Source organism: Oxyura jamaicensis, chromosome 1, assembly GCF_011077185.1.
Source record: "Oxyura jamaicensis isolate SHBP4307 breed ruddy duck chromosome 1, BPBGC_Ojam_1.0, whole genome shotgun sequence".
Lineage (NCBI taxonomy): Eukaryota > Metazoa > Chordata > Aves > Anseriformes > Anatidae > Oxyura > Oxyura jamaicensis.
Window position 1 is genome coordinate 3,326,755 of NC_048893.1, and position 19,193 is coordinate 3,345,947.

The 19,193-nt window shown below is 43.0% G+C and overlaps 1 protein-coding gene across 2 annotated transcripts in view; it reads right to left on the reverse strand.

Annotated features, from left to right (window-relative positions):
• Positions 1-19,193, reverse strand: part of PRKCQ (protein kinase C theta) — a 41,208-nt gene that overhangs the window by 12,040 nt on the left and 9,975 nt on the right. For both annotated transcript variants that reach the window (XM_035344369.1, XM_035344377.1), the window contains 9 exons: positions 18,612-18,774; positions 18,084-18,115; positions 17,850-17,935; positions 16,666-16,795; positions 15,876-15,985; positions 13,842-13,965; positions 11,728-11,906; positions 9,109-9,282; positions 103-194 (listed from right to left, as the gene is read on the reverse strand). In XM_035344369.1, coding sequence (XP_035200260.1) covers positions 103-194; positions 9,109-9,282; positions 11,728-11,906; positions 13,842-13,965; positions 15,876-15,985; positions 16,666-16,795; positions 17,850-17,935; positions 18,084-18,115; positions 18,612-18,774 — 1,090 coding nt within the window. The remainder of the gene's footprint in view (positions 1-102; positions 195-9,108; positions 9,283-11,727; positions 11,907-13,841; positions 13,966-15,875; positions 15,986-16,665; positions 16,796-17,849; positions 17,936-18,083; positions 18,116-18,611; positions 18,775-19,193) is intronic.

Below are 19,193 nucleotides of genomic sequence, written 5' to 3' on the forward strand. Positions count from 1 at the left end.
CAGAGCTGGGAATAAAACTAAGAGCCCTGGTGTCCCCAGCTGCCACCTTTGCTTCTACCGTGTGTGAGAGCTGCAAGCCAAAAGGTAATCATAACATCTTACGTGGCTCTGGGAAGGTCAAACTTATGACAATTCTGGATATGGAACATGAGGTCTCCTCCATTGAGATACTCCATCACGAAGAAGAGATTTTCCTAGAGAATAAGGTAAGATGAACGTTAGGGGTTGGGGAAGTGGGAAATAAAGTTGTAAAAGAACACCCAGAAATCACTCAAAAAGAGGAAGGAAAAGATTACAGCCAGGGTTTTGGAGAGAAAGCAGTTCCTTTCACAAATTCCTCATTTCTGTTCTTTGTTCTCTGAGCCTGTGCTCACCCTCAGTGCTTTGATTTGTATAAACAGCCTTAGCAAACATTGTGAATCCACTTAAAAACAAGCCAGTGCCATTGCTTTTTACCAGCAGAGCTCAAGGGGATGAGTGACTCTGTAAAAGACTAAAAGGGGATGAGTGACTCTACAGTGCTTGTTTAATGGAAGGTCAGAGGGACAAGTTTACTGGGGCACTAGGTAGAAGCAAATCCCAGCAAATCCTCTGGTCCCAGCCATGGGCATCAACCATCCAGGGGAGTGATCTCAGGCTGGCGTTACCTGCATTCCCACACATCTTTTATGGGTGATCATGGGTTTGCCCTTTTCAAGTTACCAGAGACACTGGACAAATGCAGCAACCTGTTTTGACTACGTTTGATTTTAAGCCTGGGAGCTGCTCTATTAAATAAGGCAAGATTTTATGTGCTAATGGGAATACCCATGAATTAATCATATTTCTGGATGCTCATTGGGTGCTTGCATGCCAGAGAAGACTGAGAAAATATCCAGCCCTTGTTCACAATCACATGCAACCATCAGCTATTCTACCAGGGCAGTAGAAAACTCTCTTCTTGGTACATAAGAGGGATGGGGGGATCTCTGAACTGAAAAAAAAAAAAAAAAAAAAAAAAAAAAGCAAAAAATGTCACCAAGGTTTCCCTTCCAGCCCTTGGTGTATGCCATACTGATCCCCTCACTGCCTTTACCACCAGGGAGACAGCAGATTTTTTTTGATTCAAACCACTCACTTTACCTATAAAGCAGGAACTCCATTCTCTGTGCAATGAGCTATGATGCTCCAAGTTTAAACTCCTATTTCAGTAATATCAGCCTCTGTGCATAAATGCATGAATTAAATAAAATGGATGCCGTATTTTCTCTGTTTATTAAACATCTGAAGTTAGCTATCTCCGGGCTACGCTAAAGTTTATGAATATGCTCCTTTTGTTGCCTAGCACCCATCACAATTTGGGGGGGGTGGAGAGGGAAGAGATCTTTTCACATATATTTTTAACAGTTGAAGCAAAATTTTTATCCATAAAATCCAATGTAAGCATCTCTGGCAGCAAGCCAAGAGCTGGCCGTTTAAAACCAAACCAAACAACAACAAAACACACAGCGTTTGTTCTTTTCAAATAACAGCTGTCTGCTCTAATTTGTGCAATTTCTTTAGCCATCTCCTTTTAATTACAGTACTCTTATTTAAATGGAAGTCTGGCTGGAAACCCCACCTGTCATCCAACAAGCACAGGGACAGAGCTGGCCTCCCAGGGTAAGAATATATCTATTTTTTTTTTCCAGTGAACAACTGAGTGCAGGTTTTTCAGTTTGAACTTCTGGCATCTGTAGAGGTCTGTGCACACAAGTCAGCTTAAGGAGGTAAGAAGACCAAATGGAGATGGGCAATTTAGTACAGAAATGCACAGGTCTTGGATACACAAGTTCAGGAGACAGTTAAAACACTTAACTGATGTTTGTTGTGAAGATACACAGGGAGATGATGGGGTTTAGCTAACAACAAACCAGAAGCTCCATGAATCACACTGAGGCAGGAGGAGCCTCATGGGTCTTCAGATAGGCCAGATTCAGTTCAGTGGACTGGGAAGGACAACCTGGGTTTTCCTGGGAGGTTCACTGACTTTGGCTACATCTCATCACACCTTTTAAAGCATAAATTGAGGTCCACACCTAGCAGAACAAGGAGTCATGTTCTGCTTGATCATGGATTTGAGCAACCATCTAATGCACACATTTAATTGAACTGGGGACTCTTACTACATCCTTCTGCCATGATGGGAAAGAAAAAGCAGACAACATCTCAGATTAATTGCCATCCAAAGATCATTATAGGAGCTCAGCCTCTGAACTGTCTAAAGATAATGAAGCTGAAGACTACAAACCCGACTTAAAATAATTACTAATGATGTTCATGGTCTATAGGGTGTTAGGGATGCTACTTAAATGCTGTTGAAAAGAAAGATGGCATAATTCTGAGTTTTTTAACCTGAAATGGGGAGTTCCTCTTGCTTCTTACAAAGGTCCATTGTCTGGCATGGCCTATTGAGAAAAACTGCTTGAGATCAACCTTAAGTAGGCAGTTATGGGGAGCAAGATGTAATTAAGCAATGCAAGCTGCAATGAATTATTAGAGACAGCTTCCTAAGCCTGAGGTCTATGGAGCCATAGAACAGCTTAAAAATGGGAAGTGGAAAAAAACAGGCTTGAAACCACTGAAAATTTAACTGTGTGCTAGAGGGCAAAAAGGGTTAGAATGGCATGGAGGACATGTTTGTAGACAGGCTGCAACCTACACTTCCTTTTGTCCTGGGAAAGTTTTCTGATGGCTCCTTCGCAAGAGTTTGCTTCTACAAGGCTCAGAAGTCTGCTAGTACCTAGAGCTGGTGGGAGTGGGTTGAGAAGGTACGCCTGAAGGTGCAGCTGGGATGGCCAGACTGACAAGAAGATAAGATGCCCGTATCGCCTGTGATGGCCCCAGGTCAAAGGTGCTAAGCAAGAAAACATGAATGCTGTCTGTCCCTCAGTGATGAGACCTACACAGCTCTGAGGGAACCTAGGGAGGAGTCCCCCCCTTCACCCTTGCTGGCTGCCTTGCAGACAGACCACGGACAGCTTGCTGATCCCATTTGAGAGCATCCTGGGGTAGAAACACTTGAGCTAAACTTCTGATCACTGTTCCAAACTCATGGTAGAACAGAACAAGTCTGCTCTTACAGCAGAGTTTGGGGCCATCCTTTATAACCACAGAGTTCAAGGCGGACTGGAAAGGCTTTTCGTACACTCTGCAATGGGCCCTGCCCCAGGATAGTTGGCACTGCCTTGAGGACATCAATGCATCAATCCTTCCCTACAGGTAGGTCATCTTCTAGAGACCTTCTCCATTGCTGCAGAGGGAAAATGACAAACCCCTCTGTGGGAGGATGAAGTTCTGCTCCTACAGCAGACAGAACTGTACAACACGGTGCCGTACAACACAGACATATACAAGCACATATCCTGAATGCAAAATAACACGGTGCCCTGGTGAACTCCAACCCACCAGGTGCTGAAAGACTTGATTCCTGCAGGAATTTGATTTCTTGACCTATCAGTCCCTCAGTGCCTGCACTGAGCTGATCTATCTGTGGAGCCACCTGATCTCCCAAGGACACGGCAAGGAAGGAGTTAAACCAACCTGCTTCTGTTCTGCATGCAACTGTGAGAATGAATAGTCACCATCAGAAATGCTTTCAACTTTATAAACAATGAGTACAAAGCAGGCAGCATTTAAATCAATCTTTTGAAGGTACATCCTAGAACAGGCTCTTAAAATCCTCAAAGCAGCTGGAAGCCCTCCAGAGCACTTTTCTGTGGGGACTCTCAGATTTTGTTTTCTTTGCATTTGAAAGCACTTGCACACATACAAATATACTATTTAACACCATTTACTGCAGAGCAAAATTCTTCTTCCCAGGGCTCCCAGGAGGATGAATATTGGAATAATTAATGTTGCAGGACAGTGTAGGGTTACCCTTATTAGAGCAGTTGCCCTAGCAAATGGCTGCCTGAGGATAAGGCTCCTCAGGGCAGACTAAGTGCCCTAACTCCACTGCATGCCTATTGAATTAGATTGGCCCTAGCAAGAGAAAGGTTTGACATGATGTAGCTCCTGCAGCTCCTGCAGCTGCTTCTCTCACATTTTCTGGCAGCCCTCCTGGATGGTCTCTCCCCTGCCACTGAGCCCCAGATGTCTGACTCCAAAGGGTGCTGTGACCTGGGCTCCCATCCCAGCAAGCTGCAGGGAGATGGGGACACCAGAAGAGGTTGTGACACTGTGCTGCAGAAAAGCAGTCCTGCATAGGTTCAGTCTCTAGGATTTAATTAAATAGGAAACGTAATAGTCACATCCAAAACACCTATTGAATCCCCAGTCCATGCTGTTCATGAACCATGCCTGCACATTGGATTGCTAAGTGTCACTGGCTACAACCACGCTGAGGAGCACCCTAACAAGTCAACCCTCTGGGTGCTCATCCATGTTTTGGATCTATTTTATTTCATGGGATAAATGATGATAATCTCTCTCCCCTTCTCCACCACATCACCCAGTGACTGTTGCTGTCTCATTCACAGAATGCTATCCCGTAGGAAAGCAAGCAATGCACAAGCTCCCCGTCGCATCTGCTCCCACGAGGAACAGCTAATTCAGGGTCGCTCCTTGCTAGTACGTGACCAAGAGACGTATTGACCTTGCTATTTTCATCATCTGGATTAGCAATGCCAAATTTTTACAGATTAAAACAACCCCAGGTTTAATTTTGTTCTCTGGTCTAAAGACTTTGCTTCTCTTTCTCCCTGTGTAGTATCAGTCTACCTTCTGGAGATGGCAGCATTTCTTTCAGCTGTCAGATAATTCAGCCCCATTCCTCGTCTCATTATTTCTTTTTTGTTCTAGTCTCTGCACTGCCAGCATTTTTGACTGCACACTAAACTGCTATTTGGGATGCTTAGTTTTATGTGGCCATCTACTTACTATTAGGATTTTGAATATCTTTATATACAGATATAAAGATATATAGGTATACATAAGGGTGCAGACATGGCTGGCAATAGCTCCTTTCACTCAAGTTCTGGTATGCCAGGACCCTTCTTCATGGCTTAGAGCAAACAGAGTACATCGCTTGCAGCGGTAAACTGAGTCACTGTCAGCCCTGTCTTGCAAGAGAAAGTGGCTTCTCCAATCAGTATTGGGTGGGAGCTTGGAAAGAGACTGATTTTCTCAGTCTGGATACAAATTTCTGTGAAAATTAGGGAGATAAAAAAAATTTCCAGACCAAATACTAAGTAAAAAGTAACAAACTTCATGAAAGCCTGAATATTTTGTCAGCTGAAAAATAGGGAGAAAAAATAATGGTTTTATTTTAAGAAGTTGACTCTTTTCAGGACAAAGAACTGAGCGGCTACACTGCAGGCTTTTAGAAACCTCAGTCAAAGCTGAATGTTTTGGGGACCAGTTTTCCTCAGATCTGGGCAACAGGAAGGCAATTAGAATATGTATATTTAATGGATTGATCAGCTATCACTTAAAAGCCCCTGTCTGTGAGCTGCCCCCCTCTTTTCCTTGCCAAGACAGTCCACCTCCTCCCTCCATATAGGCAGACACCACCTAGAAGTGTCTTTTAAATACTTCAGATTTTTGATGTTACAGTTACAGCTGCTCACATGTACTTTGGCAGAATCGTGCTGAAATCCCAAAGCTCTGAGATGCTGCTATTTGTACTGAACCATGTTGAAATTCTGGCCAGGATCGACCAAGACCTTGCCAGTTTTCCTGCCTGCTTTGCAGGTTGCAAGACGTAAGATCCCCAAAGCCTCTCTAAACTTCCCAGTTTTTCCCCAGCTTTTCCATCAACTGGCTAAAATTGGCTGACGAGACCTGAATCAGAAATTTCCAAGATGACTTATCCCCAACAAAGGGCCAGGAAGAAACCTTGAACCTTCAAGATCTTGTCTCCAAAATGGCTGAACACCAAAGCTGGTGATGGTTTGTGCATGGGAAAAATCACTGCCTGACTGTGTACTCTCTTCTCCAGCCTACCTTGCTGGTCAGTGCCAAAATCAAGATGCTGGTTAGAAAGATATCTCGTCTGACCTCACAGGACATCTCATCTTGTGATGAGGACTTTTCAGAGGGTCTGTGGCACAGCCAGGCAATGAGAATAAACATCCAGTGGGTTCTATACACACAAGGGTCAAACCCACATGCTTTGATTCATGTCAGATAATTCAGCCCTGTTTCTTTAATGGCAAGACAAAGAGAGGATAAAGCCAAAATTGCCCTTGGAAAATTCTGCAGGAATTATAATTTCATCTGAGGAGACATTTTGATGAGAACCGCCTGGAAATGCTCACGTAAAACACTTCAAAGTCTAAGAATTTGTAAATTAAGACCACACTATTTATTTACAATACTTTTCTCCCCCCGACAATGTAAGAGATTTTAAAGTCAGTATGAAGTATATTAAAACAACAGAGCATGTGAAAATGTCTCACCACTAGGATTTTTGAAAGATATAATATGCCTGTACAGCAGAATAGAAATGTTTCTGTAACATTTGCTTCTAAATTACAATAAAGATTACTTATGTTCTGGGTTGAGATAGTCTTTTATGTTGCTATTTTGTACTACCAGCCAAAAACCTATGGGTTTAATTTGCATTTAGGTAAAGAGTGTGAATAAAAAAGCCTGATCAATGAAGTAAAGAAACAGTTAGAAATGAAAGTGACTTTCAAAAAGGGAAAGACTATTCTTATCACAGAGTGTTAGTGAAATGTAAAAAGAAGAATAAGTTGCAAGCACTGGAGTGCTATTCACTGTGTTTAGACATTAACATTTTTGGGATATTGAAGAATCATAAACATGGCTTTCCTTCTCGTTAACATAACAGTGTCTCTTTAAATGTAATAAAACAGAACAACTCTCTGAGCTTGCTGTTAAAATTCACACCATATAATTATGTCAGCTGAATATTGGGATGCAAAGACGACTGAAGCAAAGTAAAAGAGTCAAGTTCAAAAACAGATTGAAAAAAAATATAAAACAACAACATGTGTTTGTTCTAATGCAGCAAAACTTGGCAGGTATTCTGAGTTCTGAAAACACTGATCATTCAGCCTCCATAGGAATAAAAAGGGGCACTAGGTGCCTGGTGCCTACAAAATCCTGTCTGAAGGGCTGTCAGGTTTTATATCTTTGAGCATGCACTGATTACCTGGGTTGAGGCCAGGAAGAAACTCAACCTAGAGCTCAGAGAACTGTCAACAGATTATATGATTTTATTTTTTTATTTTTTTTATTTTTTCCCTCTGGGGACACGGGGACTGTGGAGGCTCTTTTTTCATTGTAGGAATTTTCCTGTTTTCACTGTCCTTTATGGAGGCTTCAGTACCCGAAGCAGTTCAGAAACGTTGCAAACCAAAGCACTGGGGATTCAGAAAGGCACTGACACATGCATTTCTGTTTGAAACTACTTATCTGTCCAGTGGAGCCTTCCAAAGAAAAGAAGTTTTCGATATTAAAGTCCAGAGAAGGGCCTTAAACAGCATTGCCCTGGCTTCTAAAATGATTGCTCTATAAGATATTACGAATGAACCATGCTGTCCACTGAACTGTGAAAGACAGTCCATGGCTTGTCACAGCTCTCCTGTTCTGAATGACTCTCACGTGTTGAGTGAGCACTGCTTGGCTTGCAAAGGTCAGAGGAGAAAAACGTAAGCCAGAAATCAATCATAGCCCAGAGCAGCTTTGGCCTGGACAGACACCTTCCAGCTTCTGTGTTTGTGAACTTGAGGGCAAAACGGAGAGATCCAATATTTTTAATGTGGCAATGTTGACTCGGAATGAGATGAATGGAGATTCTATATATCAAGAGGGCAATTCTTGATAGGAAGATCAGGAAAAGATCACTTGGGAAAAGATCACAAGGCACCCACAAATTTTGCAGGCACTCCCTGCTTTTCCACCCTGAAGATTTTCCTTGACTCAGCCCCAGCTGGAAGCACAGCCCTCCCCAAACAGTCAGAAAATCCTACCCGGCTCCTGGCTTGACCCCGTTTGGTTGTCATATTCTTGCTGTGGTCTCATGAGGCAAATGGACTTTTGCAGGTGTGCTTAACAAAAAACAAAACTGCAAGTCACCCATTCTACATCTAACCCTAACCTGTCCTCCGGACTGGGGTTGCACCAAGCTGGATTGCAGAAAACAGGGCTCAGTTGCTGCATGCAAGGGTTGTGTATCAGCCACTGGTATCAGCCAGCCACCCCTTGGGCACCTGGAGTTACCACCAGCCCAAGCATTTCTCCCTGGAGTATAGTTCCCTCATAAAGCTGTGATAGTGGTGAATATTTTGTATTTTTTAATTAAATCTTGATTTTCCTTGCTTTGTTGGAAAAATTTAATTTTTCCACTAAAATCTAGGGGAAGAAAAGGGAATTAATTCGTTCCCTCTCCAGGCAAGGATCAATTCCTGGGACCTGCTGTCTTCTTCACCAACAGCCCCAAAGGGGTTAAACACAAATGCCTGGGTTCGGTGTCACACTCCTTACGGCATTTCCCAGACATTCTGTGCTATAAATTTAATCTGTCTTTAAACAGGTGCCACATCTCTTAGGCAACTGGGGTATATGGCAGAGGTTATATTTTCCTGACCCTGCAGAAGCAGCGAGCTGCTCGCTGAGCAGGTCCTAACCTCACACTCAGCAGTAATTTGTGTCACTAAATCCTGGGGATGAGCAAGAGCTGGGAGCACCCTAGCAAAACCCTGAAAAAGCAGCCTTGTGAGAGTGATGTTGCTCTGAATTTGAGCTCTGGGATAGCAAATGTTTATCAGGAATTGTTTGGGTAGCTTAGACAGACAAACAGTCTCTCAGATTTCCTTCCATCATTTTTTTTTCTATTCCAATGTGTGTGCTTCAGCACTAAGATGATTGGCTGTGGCTGTAGAAAAGGCTTTGGAAAGATAATCAGTTTGTGATTCATTGTCATTTAGGTTAACATGGGGCAGGTAGGCAAAATTTCTGGGGCAACTTTCTGAGTGGTTAATCTGGAGATCCCTTCTCTTAGCACCTCTTCCTGTCCAAGCTATTTCCTAACATCTAACAGACTTAAGCACTTCACCAAGTTTCCCTATCTCAGCCAAGCATCCTCATCTCATGGAGGAAGGTGACAGATCCTTGTCTTACCTTGGTCTGGAACGTACAGAAGACGTGAGTGAGGAACGGGTGCTCCCAAGCTAAGGAGAGGACTCTCTTCTCCACCATCGTGCATTCAACGTCATCATCCATCAGCACCACATCCTTCTTCAGGGCTTTCACGGCAAAATACTGGTCTGTGCTCTTCAGCTCAGCAAGGAACACCTAGGATGGAAAGAGCTCCTCAGAAAGACCAACATTCTTCTCTTAGCTGGCAACACAGCCATGGGAGCTGAGCGAGATGGGTTGAAATGCAGCACTGAGCAGAACATTTTGCATGGGTAAACACCTCTGAGGGATTCATGAGGGCAGACCTTAAAAAGGTTAATATTTAAGTCTGGATTCTGTTATTAAGACTGTGTGGTCTTTGAGCTTGTTCCCTACATACAGAACAGTTAGGACTCTGGGGAAAAATGAGTAGGTTTTGGTAATTACAAGATCATGGGCTACATGCTCATGTGGACAGGACTTGTCGGAGAGCTGAGCACTTCTGACAACAGAAACCAACTTTATGCAAATGCTCATGAGATACATTTCCTGTTTTCTGACTTTAAATAACAAATCATAAAATTTTGCTTTGTCAACATGTGAAATGCAAATACCCTGCATCAGATCCTCAGTAGGTGTAAACTGGTGTCCACCAGTAGTAGTTCCTCCCTGTTAGCAGGAAGTCTGAGCAGAAAAACTGGGCCCCCTGTGCTTCTGCAGGACTTCTCTGAGAAGAGCAAAATGCACCACAGAGGAGACATCACTCTCCCTATTTTCTGTGGGCAGAGAAACAGAGGTGAAACAGCAGGAAAGGGATTTCTAGAGACCACAAAGCAAGGCAGACTCTGCTGGAAGGCAGTGCCAGTCCTGACATTGATGCTAACAGCCTGTCAGCAGTTTCCCATAGACTGAAGAAATATCTAAGATTCATCAGAGAGACCTTTGAAATTCTCTACCAGACACTATTTACTGAACAGGCTCAGATGTTTTTTAACCCTGACAAAGATTTTATTTACCTTTTTGGCTACTGTTATATTTCATTTTGCTGCAGTAGACAGAGCCTAGAGCCTCCCTCTGTCTCTGCAGTGAATGGCCAGAAATGCTCACAGTGCAGATGCTGCAGGGACCCTTTTAACCCTTCTTGCTGCGCAGGGCACTGCTCTCCCAGGCAAACTGGGGAGCATAATATGTATGTGACTCATGCTGTGACTTCCAAGGCACAGGTAGGCAATATTAGACTTGATGCAGAGGGAGATTGCTCATGGATATGGCCCTCAACCTCCCCAGGTCCATGCAGAACTGGAGGGATCCCTCAGGCGTGGAGATCTGCACACCCCGTCTCCTCTTATGGGGAAGTGAATCTCACTCCAAATAGATCAGAGCACTGGGAGTGATACCTACACAGGAAACTTGTGGGTGAGGTTTGTTGCAGAAAGGCATGAACTAGCCCATCCTCTCCACACCCACATGGTGCATAGCAGAGAAACACAGATGCTCACAAGGTTAGAGAGTCCATGTTATCACAGGGTCCTGAAGCAAGGTGCAGAATCTGCTTCTGTGGAGATGCTCAGGACTCAACTAGATAAGCTCCTGAGTAAGCTCATCTGAGGAGACCTGTTTTGGGCAGGGGGCTGGACTAGATGACCTACAGAGGTCTCTTCCTTCCAATGTAAATGCTTCTATCACATCTATGTTCTAAAGTCCAGGTTAGTTTGGGCTGTGGAGTTTGGGGTATTGTGACTTAGCTCTAATTCAGATGTCTCAGCTCTGCTTCACACACAAAATGTAGACATGCCAAGTGTTTTGAAGCATGGAAAGCCAATACAGCAAACATCTCTCCAGTTTAAGAACTGGCTGCAGCAATTGCTCCAACTCAGCAGGCAAAAAGCAGGCCTTCTTTAAGGCAGCTTCCACCTTGGAAAGGCTTGGGATTTGAGCAATGTGATACATAACGATTCTTTTTCTCCTTATATGTGAAAACAAAATGAAGAGTTCCTCTGAAATTATTTTATGCAGCTCTGCGCTGGCACTCAATAACATGAGTCCCCTTCCAGGGGACATCTGCAAGAAGGAGGAACAATCCACCATTCATCAAGATTAATGAAACTACCGAAAACAGGTGGCTCTTTTTTCAAAAGTACACATTCTTGGCTGTTGCCAAATTTGCGTTATGCTCCAGCACAGATCAGAGCTGGGAAAGAGAAATCAGCGTTCCCAGCTGGGACCTGCTGCTCTGGAGAAGGGAGGTGATTCCCACTCACCTTTCTGGCTCATGCTTCTGCCTCCCACCAAGGTGGCTTGGCTAAACTGGTGGGATTAGCTGCATGAGTGGGGACAACTTCCTCACCAGCTCTCTGTGGATGCCCAGGGCCTAACAACCTGCACAGAAGGAGTCAATTCTCTCCTCTCCTATCATGGGTGCTCATGAGAGAGCAACTAATGGGGCAGAGGAATGGGTGAGGAGAAGACTGGGTTCAAGACTCAGCCATGCTGGAGCAAGGGTTCTTTGTGGGCATAGAGATGTTTGTTTTTCCAAAGTGGCCTTGAAACCTCATGTTATTTAGCATCATAATAAGCAATATGCACACCTGTGCAGTGGCTTTGCAGTCTCCTAATGCTTACCTTGCCAAAACTGCCCTTCCCCAGCATCTTGTGCAGGACAAAATCTTCAATGGTTAGTTTTAGCTGCACTTGGTCCTCTTGCTGTACCTGGCGCTGCTCTCCTCCCAGGTCCGATTCTGTTAGAGACTCTCCCTTCCCTGTGCCCTCCACTGGAATCTCCCAGGAGATGCCCTGTGGCTCTGCAATACACATCAAAGCATTCAAAGAAACTCCTGGAAGTATGGAGAAAATCCCCAGAATACTTATAAGGTATTTTGAATAGAATTTTAAAAAGGTCTTTTCAAACACATGGTAATGTGGTGGCCGTGTTAGGTGAGTAGGTTGTCTCTGCTCTCACATTGCCTTCTCTCCAGGGGAATTTTTACTCCAGTGTAACTCAACCTTCTTTGGTGGCATTACTCCTGCTTTACAAACCTCTTCATCTGTCTTTCTGCTTCATAGCAGCAAAGCATGAACAAACCCTTCATTTCTGGCAGCCTGTGTTCTTCATTCCTTCCTGCTGGTTGCTGGTATGATGAGGTGATTTCTTCTAAGACCTCTTCAAGGCCCTTGGCAAAACTAGCATGTGAAACAGATGGGAGGGACAGCATCTTCATATTGGGTCCCTGCTCTGGTTGTGATGTTCTGATCAAATACTCCAGCTGTTCTGGAGTGGGATTACTTAGAGTTTCTTCAATACTCCATTCACTTGGATGTACATGAACTTCTAAAAGGGTCTGTCCCTTACTGGATTTATCCCACACACTCAAATGCACACTTGTACTGTCCTAAATCACTGACCAGCAAGAACACTACTCATCAGACAAACAGACTTATACGTAAACCAGATGTGAATCCATTTGGGCTTTACTATTCACATCAACATCATCAGTTCTACTTACAACCCACAGAAAATAAGAATAGATGGGGACATCATTAATTTTCTCTCAGGGGTCTAACAGCATATATGGTACCAAAAACAGCCTCTGAGTCTTGATAGCCTGGATCAAACCCAGAGTGCTTGTGTAAGGTAGCTCTGACATGCTTTAGCCTGTGCCATCTGACTTTTTCTCTAGTTTCTGTTCCTGAGTGGTTTCAGGATGTTAACTCCACACAGGGCAGTACTTGCATTGAGAAAGACGATGATGGTGAGCTTGAGCTTTATTTAGGATTAGGGCTGAGGACCTACTGTGTTAATCCTTCCTTGTTTTAAGTATTGATTCACCTGTACTTCTCCTTTTTTTCCTCCCCTTTCTGGTATTTTAAAGCTTGTGGGAGCCTGCAAAAACATTGTTATCAGTACCATCATAGGTCTGATGCACTTTCAGTGTGGTGCTTGGAGGTCACCATAAACCATGAAGCAGGTCCTGAAAAGACCTTCTATGTGGGACACATAAGTCTTGTGAAAGAAAAGTGACATTTCTGATCCCAAAATCTAGAGTTCTGTGACTTGATTATAAAGCAGACAGACAAGGGATCTTCCTAGGAGTGTAATTTTCGTTGGGTGAATGAAGTGGGGATCTGTCAATGTTTTTCAAAGGGACTGGATGTCAACCTCTACCCACAAAACAGAAGTCAGAAAGAGAATTAGCCATCGTGATCAGACTGTCTCCCATCCTCCTGTTTCAAGCTTGAATTCTCTTTAAATTTGTCATATATTATGGTCAATGAGTCCCAGGAGAAGAATAAACACATTATTGCCAGTGCAGGTAAGAGTTATGCTGAAGTACTGGATCAGAAGGAGAGTTTAGGGGCTAGCTGGATGAGTAGTGGTTGGTGTCTTATGTTGCTAGAGGCTGGGATGGCACAGTGAAAGTAAAGGTTTACAAAGAAGAAAGGAACCAGGCTGAGATCTAGGGTCTCTGCCTAGCCTGTATGACTTGGAAAGAGCTGTAGAAATCCAGGGATGAGAAAGGATATCACAGAATCACAGAATCCTTTAGGTTGGAAGAGACCTCCAAGATCACATAGTCCAACCTCTGAAATGTCTGATACGTCTTGCTCTAGGTGGGAAAGATGAAAGATTCACTGGCTAATACGTTCTCTACCCTTGCAACACCCACCAAAGTGTGTACAATAGAAAAAAAAAAAAAAAAAAAAAAAGCCCTCTGTACCATACCACTAGGGGAAACTACCTTTTTTTCCTGTTGTAGATGTTGGCAATGCCTGAAGAGGTGTTACATCCTTCACAAGAACTGGGAGGCCGATTTCGAGAGGTCCATCTCTGGAGATCTGTTCCGTGTCACGCTGAGATCGAGCCTGGATTACAGAAAACAGAAAATGACTTTTAAGCTAAATGTCATGTTCTGAGCTTACGGACACTGCTGCTTCTTGAGTGTGACACAAGCCAAAATATAGAAGAGGTTTTTGTTTATGAGAGGAGCATATCTGTACCCAGTCTTTAGGGGTTTGATGACCTAGAAGAACCCACAACCTTCAGCAAGGTTTCTTATGTATGTGTGTTACCAGGTGTTTGTACAGACAATACTGAGATACCCTATTCTGCACAGGGGTCTGTGTCCCTGGCTATCCTCTTAAAGGACATTTTCATTAATATCCTCCTTCCTAATAGTTCTCTTTGAAGGGGAACCTGGAAAAACACTGGAGGCAGGAACATATTGCAGTCTTATCTCTGTCCACTGTCTGGATGTCATTATGAGGAACTCCTGTTCCTGGCATATTGCAGAGGGTAAGAGTTCATCTGGATTCAAGTGTGATGAGACAAAAGCATGAAAAGAAATCAAGTGAGGGCTATCAAAGCACTAAGACTCCACATACAGCTCAAGAAGTTCCCATGGCCTAAATTTCTAGAAGAATATTTGGGGAGAAGAATCTAGTGTTTGGCCTCTTCACCTTTCAATGGTGACTCAAAGAAACCCATATATAGTGCAAAGAGCTCAGACAGCTTCTGAGGCTACTCAAGAGCTGGGAGGCATCCTAACAATCCTGATTTTGAACTAGAATCTTCTCTAGAAGTTTGGGGCTTGTGACAGGTTATTTTTTCTTCTTTTAAGTTAATTTGCTGTGTTCACATAGTGTTATTTACTCGATAGTATTATCTAGGTCCTCTCTCCAAGGTCCAGGTCTCTTCAGGAGAGTTTCTGCTCTGAGGAGTTTCACATCAAACAGATCAGAAAGACACAGGAGAAACCGCTGAATGACAACCGCAGAGCAAGGTCATGACACCAAAGGAACCAAACCAAGTTCCTCTCCCTGTTTCTTGGACCTTATTACACAACTTGAGCTACAAACATAATGTAACTACAGCTGTACGGAATCAGAGTCCATCCAGGTCATGTCCTGTCAGTGACAGGCATCAAGCAGGCACCCTGTAAAGATGTAAGGAGAGTGTAAGCATGCCAGGGCAGCTCCTCAAATGAGCTGTCTATCTTCCTAGCTCAAATGAGCTGCCTATCTCCCTATCTCCAGAGATATGTGGCTCAGAGAATTGCTGATTCAAAGACAATGCTTTTCCATTAACATAATTAGCCTGTCTTCTATTAAGAGAAGCTGAGAGAGCTGGGGGTGCTCAGCCTGGAGAAGAGAAGGCTCCGGGGAGACCTCTTAGTGTCCTGCCAGGGCATGAAGAGGCTGCAGGAGAGCTGGGGAGGGACTCTGCGTCAGGGGGTGAAGGCATAGGACGGGGGGAATGGCTTTAAACTAAAAGAAGGTAGATTTAGACAAGGTATTAGGAGGAAATTCTTCACTCAGAGCATGGTGAGGCCCTGGCCCAAGTTGTCCAGAGGAGCTGTGGCTGCCCCATCCCTGGCAGTGCCCAAGGCCAGGCTGGATGGGGTTTTGAGCAACCTGATCAGGTGGGAGGTGTTCCTGGCCATGGCATGGGGGTTGGAATTAGATGGGCTTTAAGGTCCCTTCCAACCCAAACTATTCAATTATTCTATGAATTTAATTCTGAATTTAATTAAAATTAATTCTGAATGGATTTCTCTTCCATGAACACTGGAAGTTGTCACTTAAACCCATGAAAAAATTTGGCCTCCAAAAGATGCTGAGGTGAGTTTAGCTACCATGAAGAACCCATTTTTCATTCTCTTTTTTGAACTAGCTACCCACAGTGCTCCACTCAATGCCTTTATTTCTTGCACTGAAACAAACATGGAACAATTGATCCTTCATTCTGCAGGTCACTCATGGATTGAAGTACATACCTGTTGGGTGCTCTCTATCATTGCCAGAGCTTCAGCCATTAGTTTCTGGTTAACTCCACAAAGGTTTGCTACTTTTGTCTGGCACTTGTGATGGACGTTCATGTCACATGCTGAAAGAAAGAACAGAAGTGTCAGGACAACGGAAGGTTGCTGGGGTATAAAGGATTTAACTTCAGGCTGGGGAGGAATGTGCTGCTGTTGGTTAACAGCAAAGACCAACCACATAAACACCTCAAAGCCTGGGCTCCACAGCATCATTTATGTCTCATTAGACTGCACTCATGTTGCTTTTTGGTTAGTCTCCAGAGATGAGGAGATTTTTATAATTGCTTCTGGGCATTTTCACATCCATCAGCCTTGGCAACTACTTGGCAACTACAGACTACCAAAACTCTACAATGCATTTCAGCTCAGAGATAACTGTGGTCATAGAACAGTATCTCCCTTTTGGCATAGATCATGAAGGGCAAGTGTCTTGGGTCTGTCTGATAGTGAAAAAGGCACATAGGAAGTTGATTCTAGGAGTGAGTTTGGAAGATCAGAGGTGGGCACTGATATATTCCTTTGTCTCTCTAGGAAGTCACTCTTCAGCCTCGTGGACCACATGTCCTTCTATAGATCCTCCTTGAAGGATGGTCCTCTTGACCACACCTTCACCATCCCTGACACCACCTCATCCAGGTTTCAGAGAGAAATATAAGAAATTAGGTTTGGCTCTTTAGATTGCAACTCTCTAAGGACAACAGCCTGCTCCCATACTCTGCCCGTGCCACATACACCAGGGACTCACCATCACACTTCAGTCCTTGCCGTGCAAGGCCCCAGAGCAGCGTGCCACAGTGCTCACAGAACGTAGGGCTCTTGTAGTTGTAGACTTTGAAGCGGTGAGGCACGTCAATCTTGAACCTCTCCTTGTGGAACTGTAATAGAAAAGCCACGTTGCCAATTCACTTCTCTCTTCCTCGGCTCTGCATGAACATTCAACAGCCCCCAGCCTTGTACCAAAGAAGGTGGGGTATTTACTGCTGCTTTATTCTTGGGTATGAACATGACAAAGAAACTAACATTCAGATACACAAAGCCAAATTTTCATATGTAATATCTGTCCAATTCACTGGAAGTTGGGTAATTTAATCCTTGGGGTTGATTTATCTGATCAGGTAGCTGTCTGCATCTCAGCTACTCACCCAGACTCCCTAATGCTCAATGGAAAAAAAACAGGTTGTTCAAAAAAAGATTCACCTCATCCTGAAAATGGATGTCTACATTTGTTGCCATGAATCACTCCTTAGAAAAGCCTATTTTTTTTAATTTTGGTATATAGGGACTTAAATGTGATGACAAAGCTGGATACATTTACTCTGGAGGTGTCAGAAGATAGGTGAGCTGATTCTCATCTCTAAGGACTGTAAAAAGATAACAAGTACCAGGGACTGGAGAAAAACATAAGCTGTAGAACACAATTAAGAAAAAGGTAATATCAAGAATATAAACACCACTTTTTCCCACCAAAAAGAAGTTTCATTATAAACTGATATAAGAAAAATAAAGTAAATAACATTGGAGATGTTAGATCTTCTGCTAATGGTTTGGAAATCTCAGATGACACAGACTGGGATGTTAAAGTACTGCTCTGAAAATTCAGTATGACATCCTGCATAACACTGGATAGTGAAGAATTTCCTCTAGTAATTCCCCACCTCATGTCCGTGGCTTTTCCCTGAGCTATACTTCATACATTAGGAAAACGTCAGTCCTGATTCAGTGACTGCTTATTCAGTGGCAGATTTGAGTAAATCACAAGTAGGAGGTAATGAAACCACTGGGCATACAAAAAACAAAGGATGCAGATCAGATCACAGAGATTTTAGTTCAGTAGCATGCTTTGCTTCGTATGAAGTTCTTTTATAGCAACACAGGAGAGATATGAATGACACTCAAGTGTTTTAAAAGCAACCAAATAGTAATACATACCATTGTTTCTCTGCTATTGACTGCTGATCCTGTACACTTGGCTATTACTTTATCAATGCACTTCTTATGAATGGCAGCGTTACACTCTGAAAGAACAAATGTGTCATAGCATTCATGAAAAAATCCCTGAAGAAAAGACCAGGTAAATAATGATAGTCACAAAAACAAAACAAAACAAAACAAGAACAAAAAAGAATACACAAAACAACAACAAAAACAAACACAAAAACTTACGTCTGCATTGATAGCCTTGTTTATTCAGACCCCTGAAATAAACAGAGAAATGGTTAATTCTGAATTTTCTGAAATTTCCAAATTGCTTCTGCATTTGAATGAAAAGCAACACTTATGAAAGAAACAGAATAAAACAGTCTTGCTTTTTATCCATCTTTACTGAGTTTCTCTAATCTAACTATCTTAATTCACTCTAACTGCTGGAAACTGGTTTTCACAGCCCTTCCAGTCCATAGTTACATATTGAATTTTGCAATATCTAAATGGCAAACTAGGCTGATTAGAAACATCCATGCATTTGGCCAAATAAAAAAGTATTTGTAACAATAATACACTAAAAATGAAAGGAATGTTCACAGCTGGAATTATAACTGTGAACCACATCCTTGAAGTGATGCAATAACTCCTACATGCAGGATGCCAAGCCTCCAGTCCTGCTGACAGCAGGAACACAGATATTCACTAAAGAAGCAGAGCTGCTCCTTCAAGTTGAAAGGGGAAAATGTGCACAGATCTATTTTCATTTACCAGACAAACTCATGACAAACGGAGCAGAAGGTAGGTTGTGGAAAGAAGGTGGCTGTGAACTCGTGACACTTGACATTATGGATTTTGGCCTGTTTGATGGCTCCCCTGCGCTGATGCAAGGAGAAAAAGCCTTCGGTCTCACAGTCAGCTAGGTTCTTTGCATCTGAAAGGAAGCAGAAGATTTGTTAGGGTTATACTGTCCTGGTCAGGCACCTTGAGAGAATGGAGCTGCCAAAAATACTAACTGACTGAAGCTGATGATTCACTCATGGGAATTAATATTTTAAGGAAATACTGCTTTCTGAAATCCACACAAGACTTGTATGGATGTTTTTATCTACCACTCCTACAGGGACACTAAAATGACTTCAAACTGAGGATTTTAAGCTCCCTTGAATATTCATAATGCTATTTTGAAATATAGACCAGAAATTTCCCAAGGAGAGGTAATTTGCAGCTAAATATTACATTTGAACTTTATATAGCACTGAAGAACAATAAAAAAAAGATAAAATACGTAAGAATATCTATGTATAAATGCACACACGCATAGATAGATGGGTAGATATGTGGATACTGAAC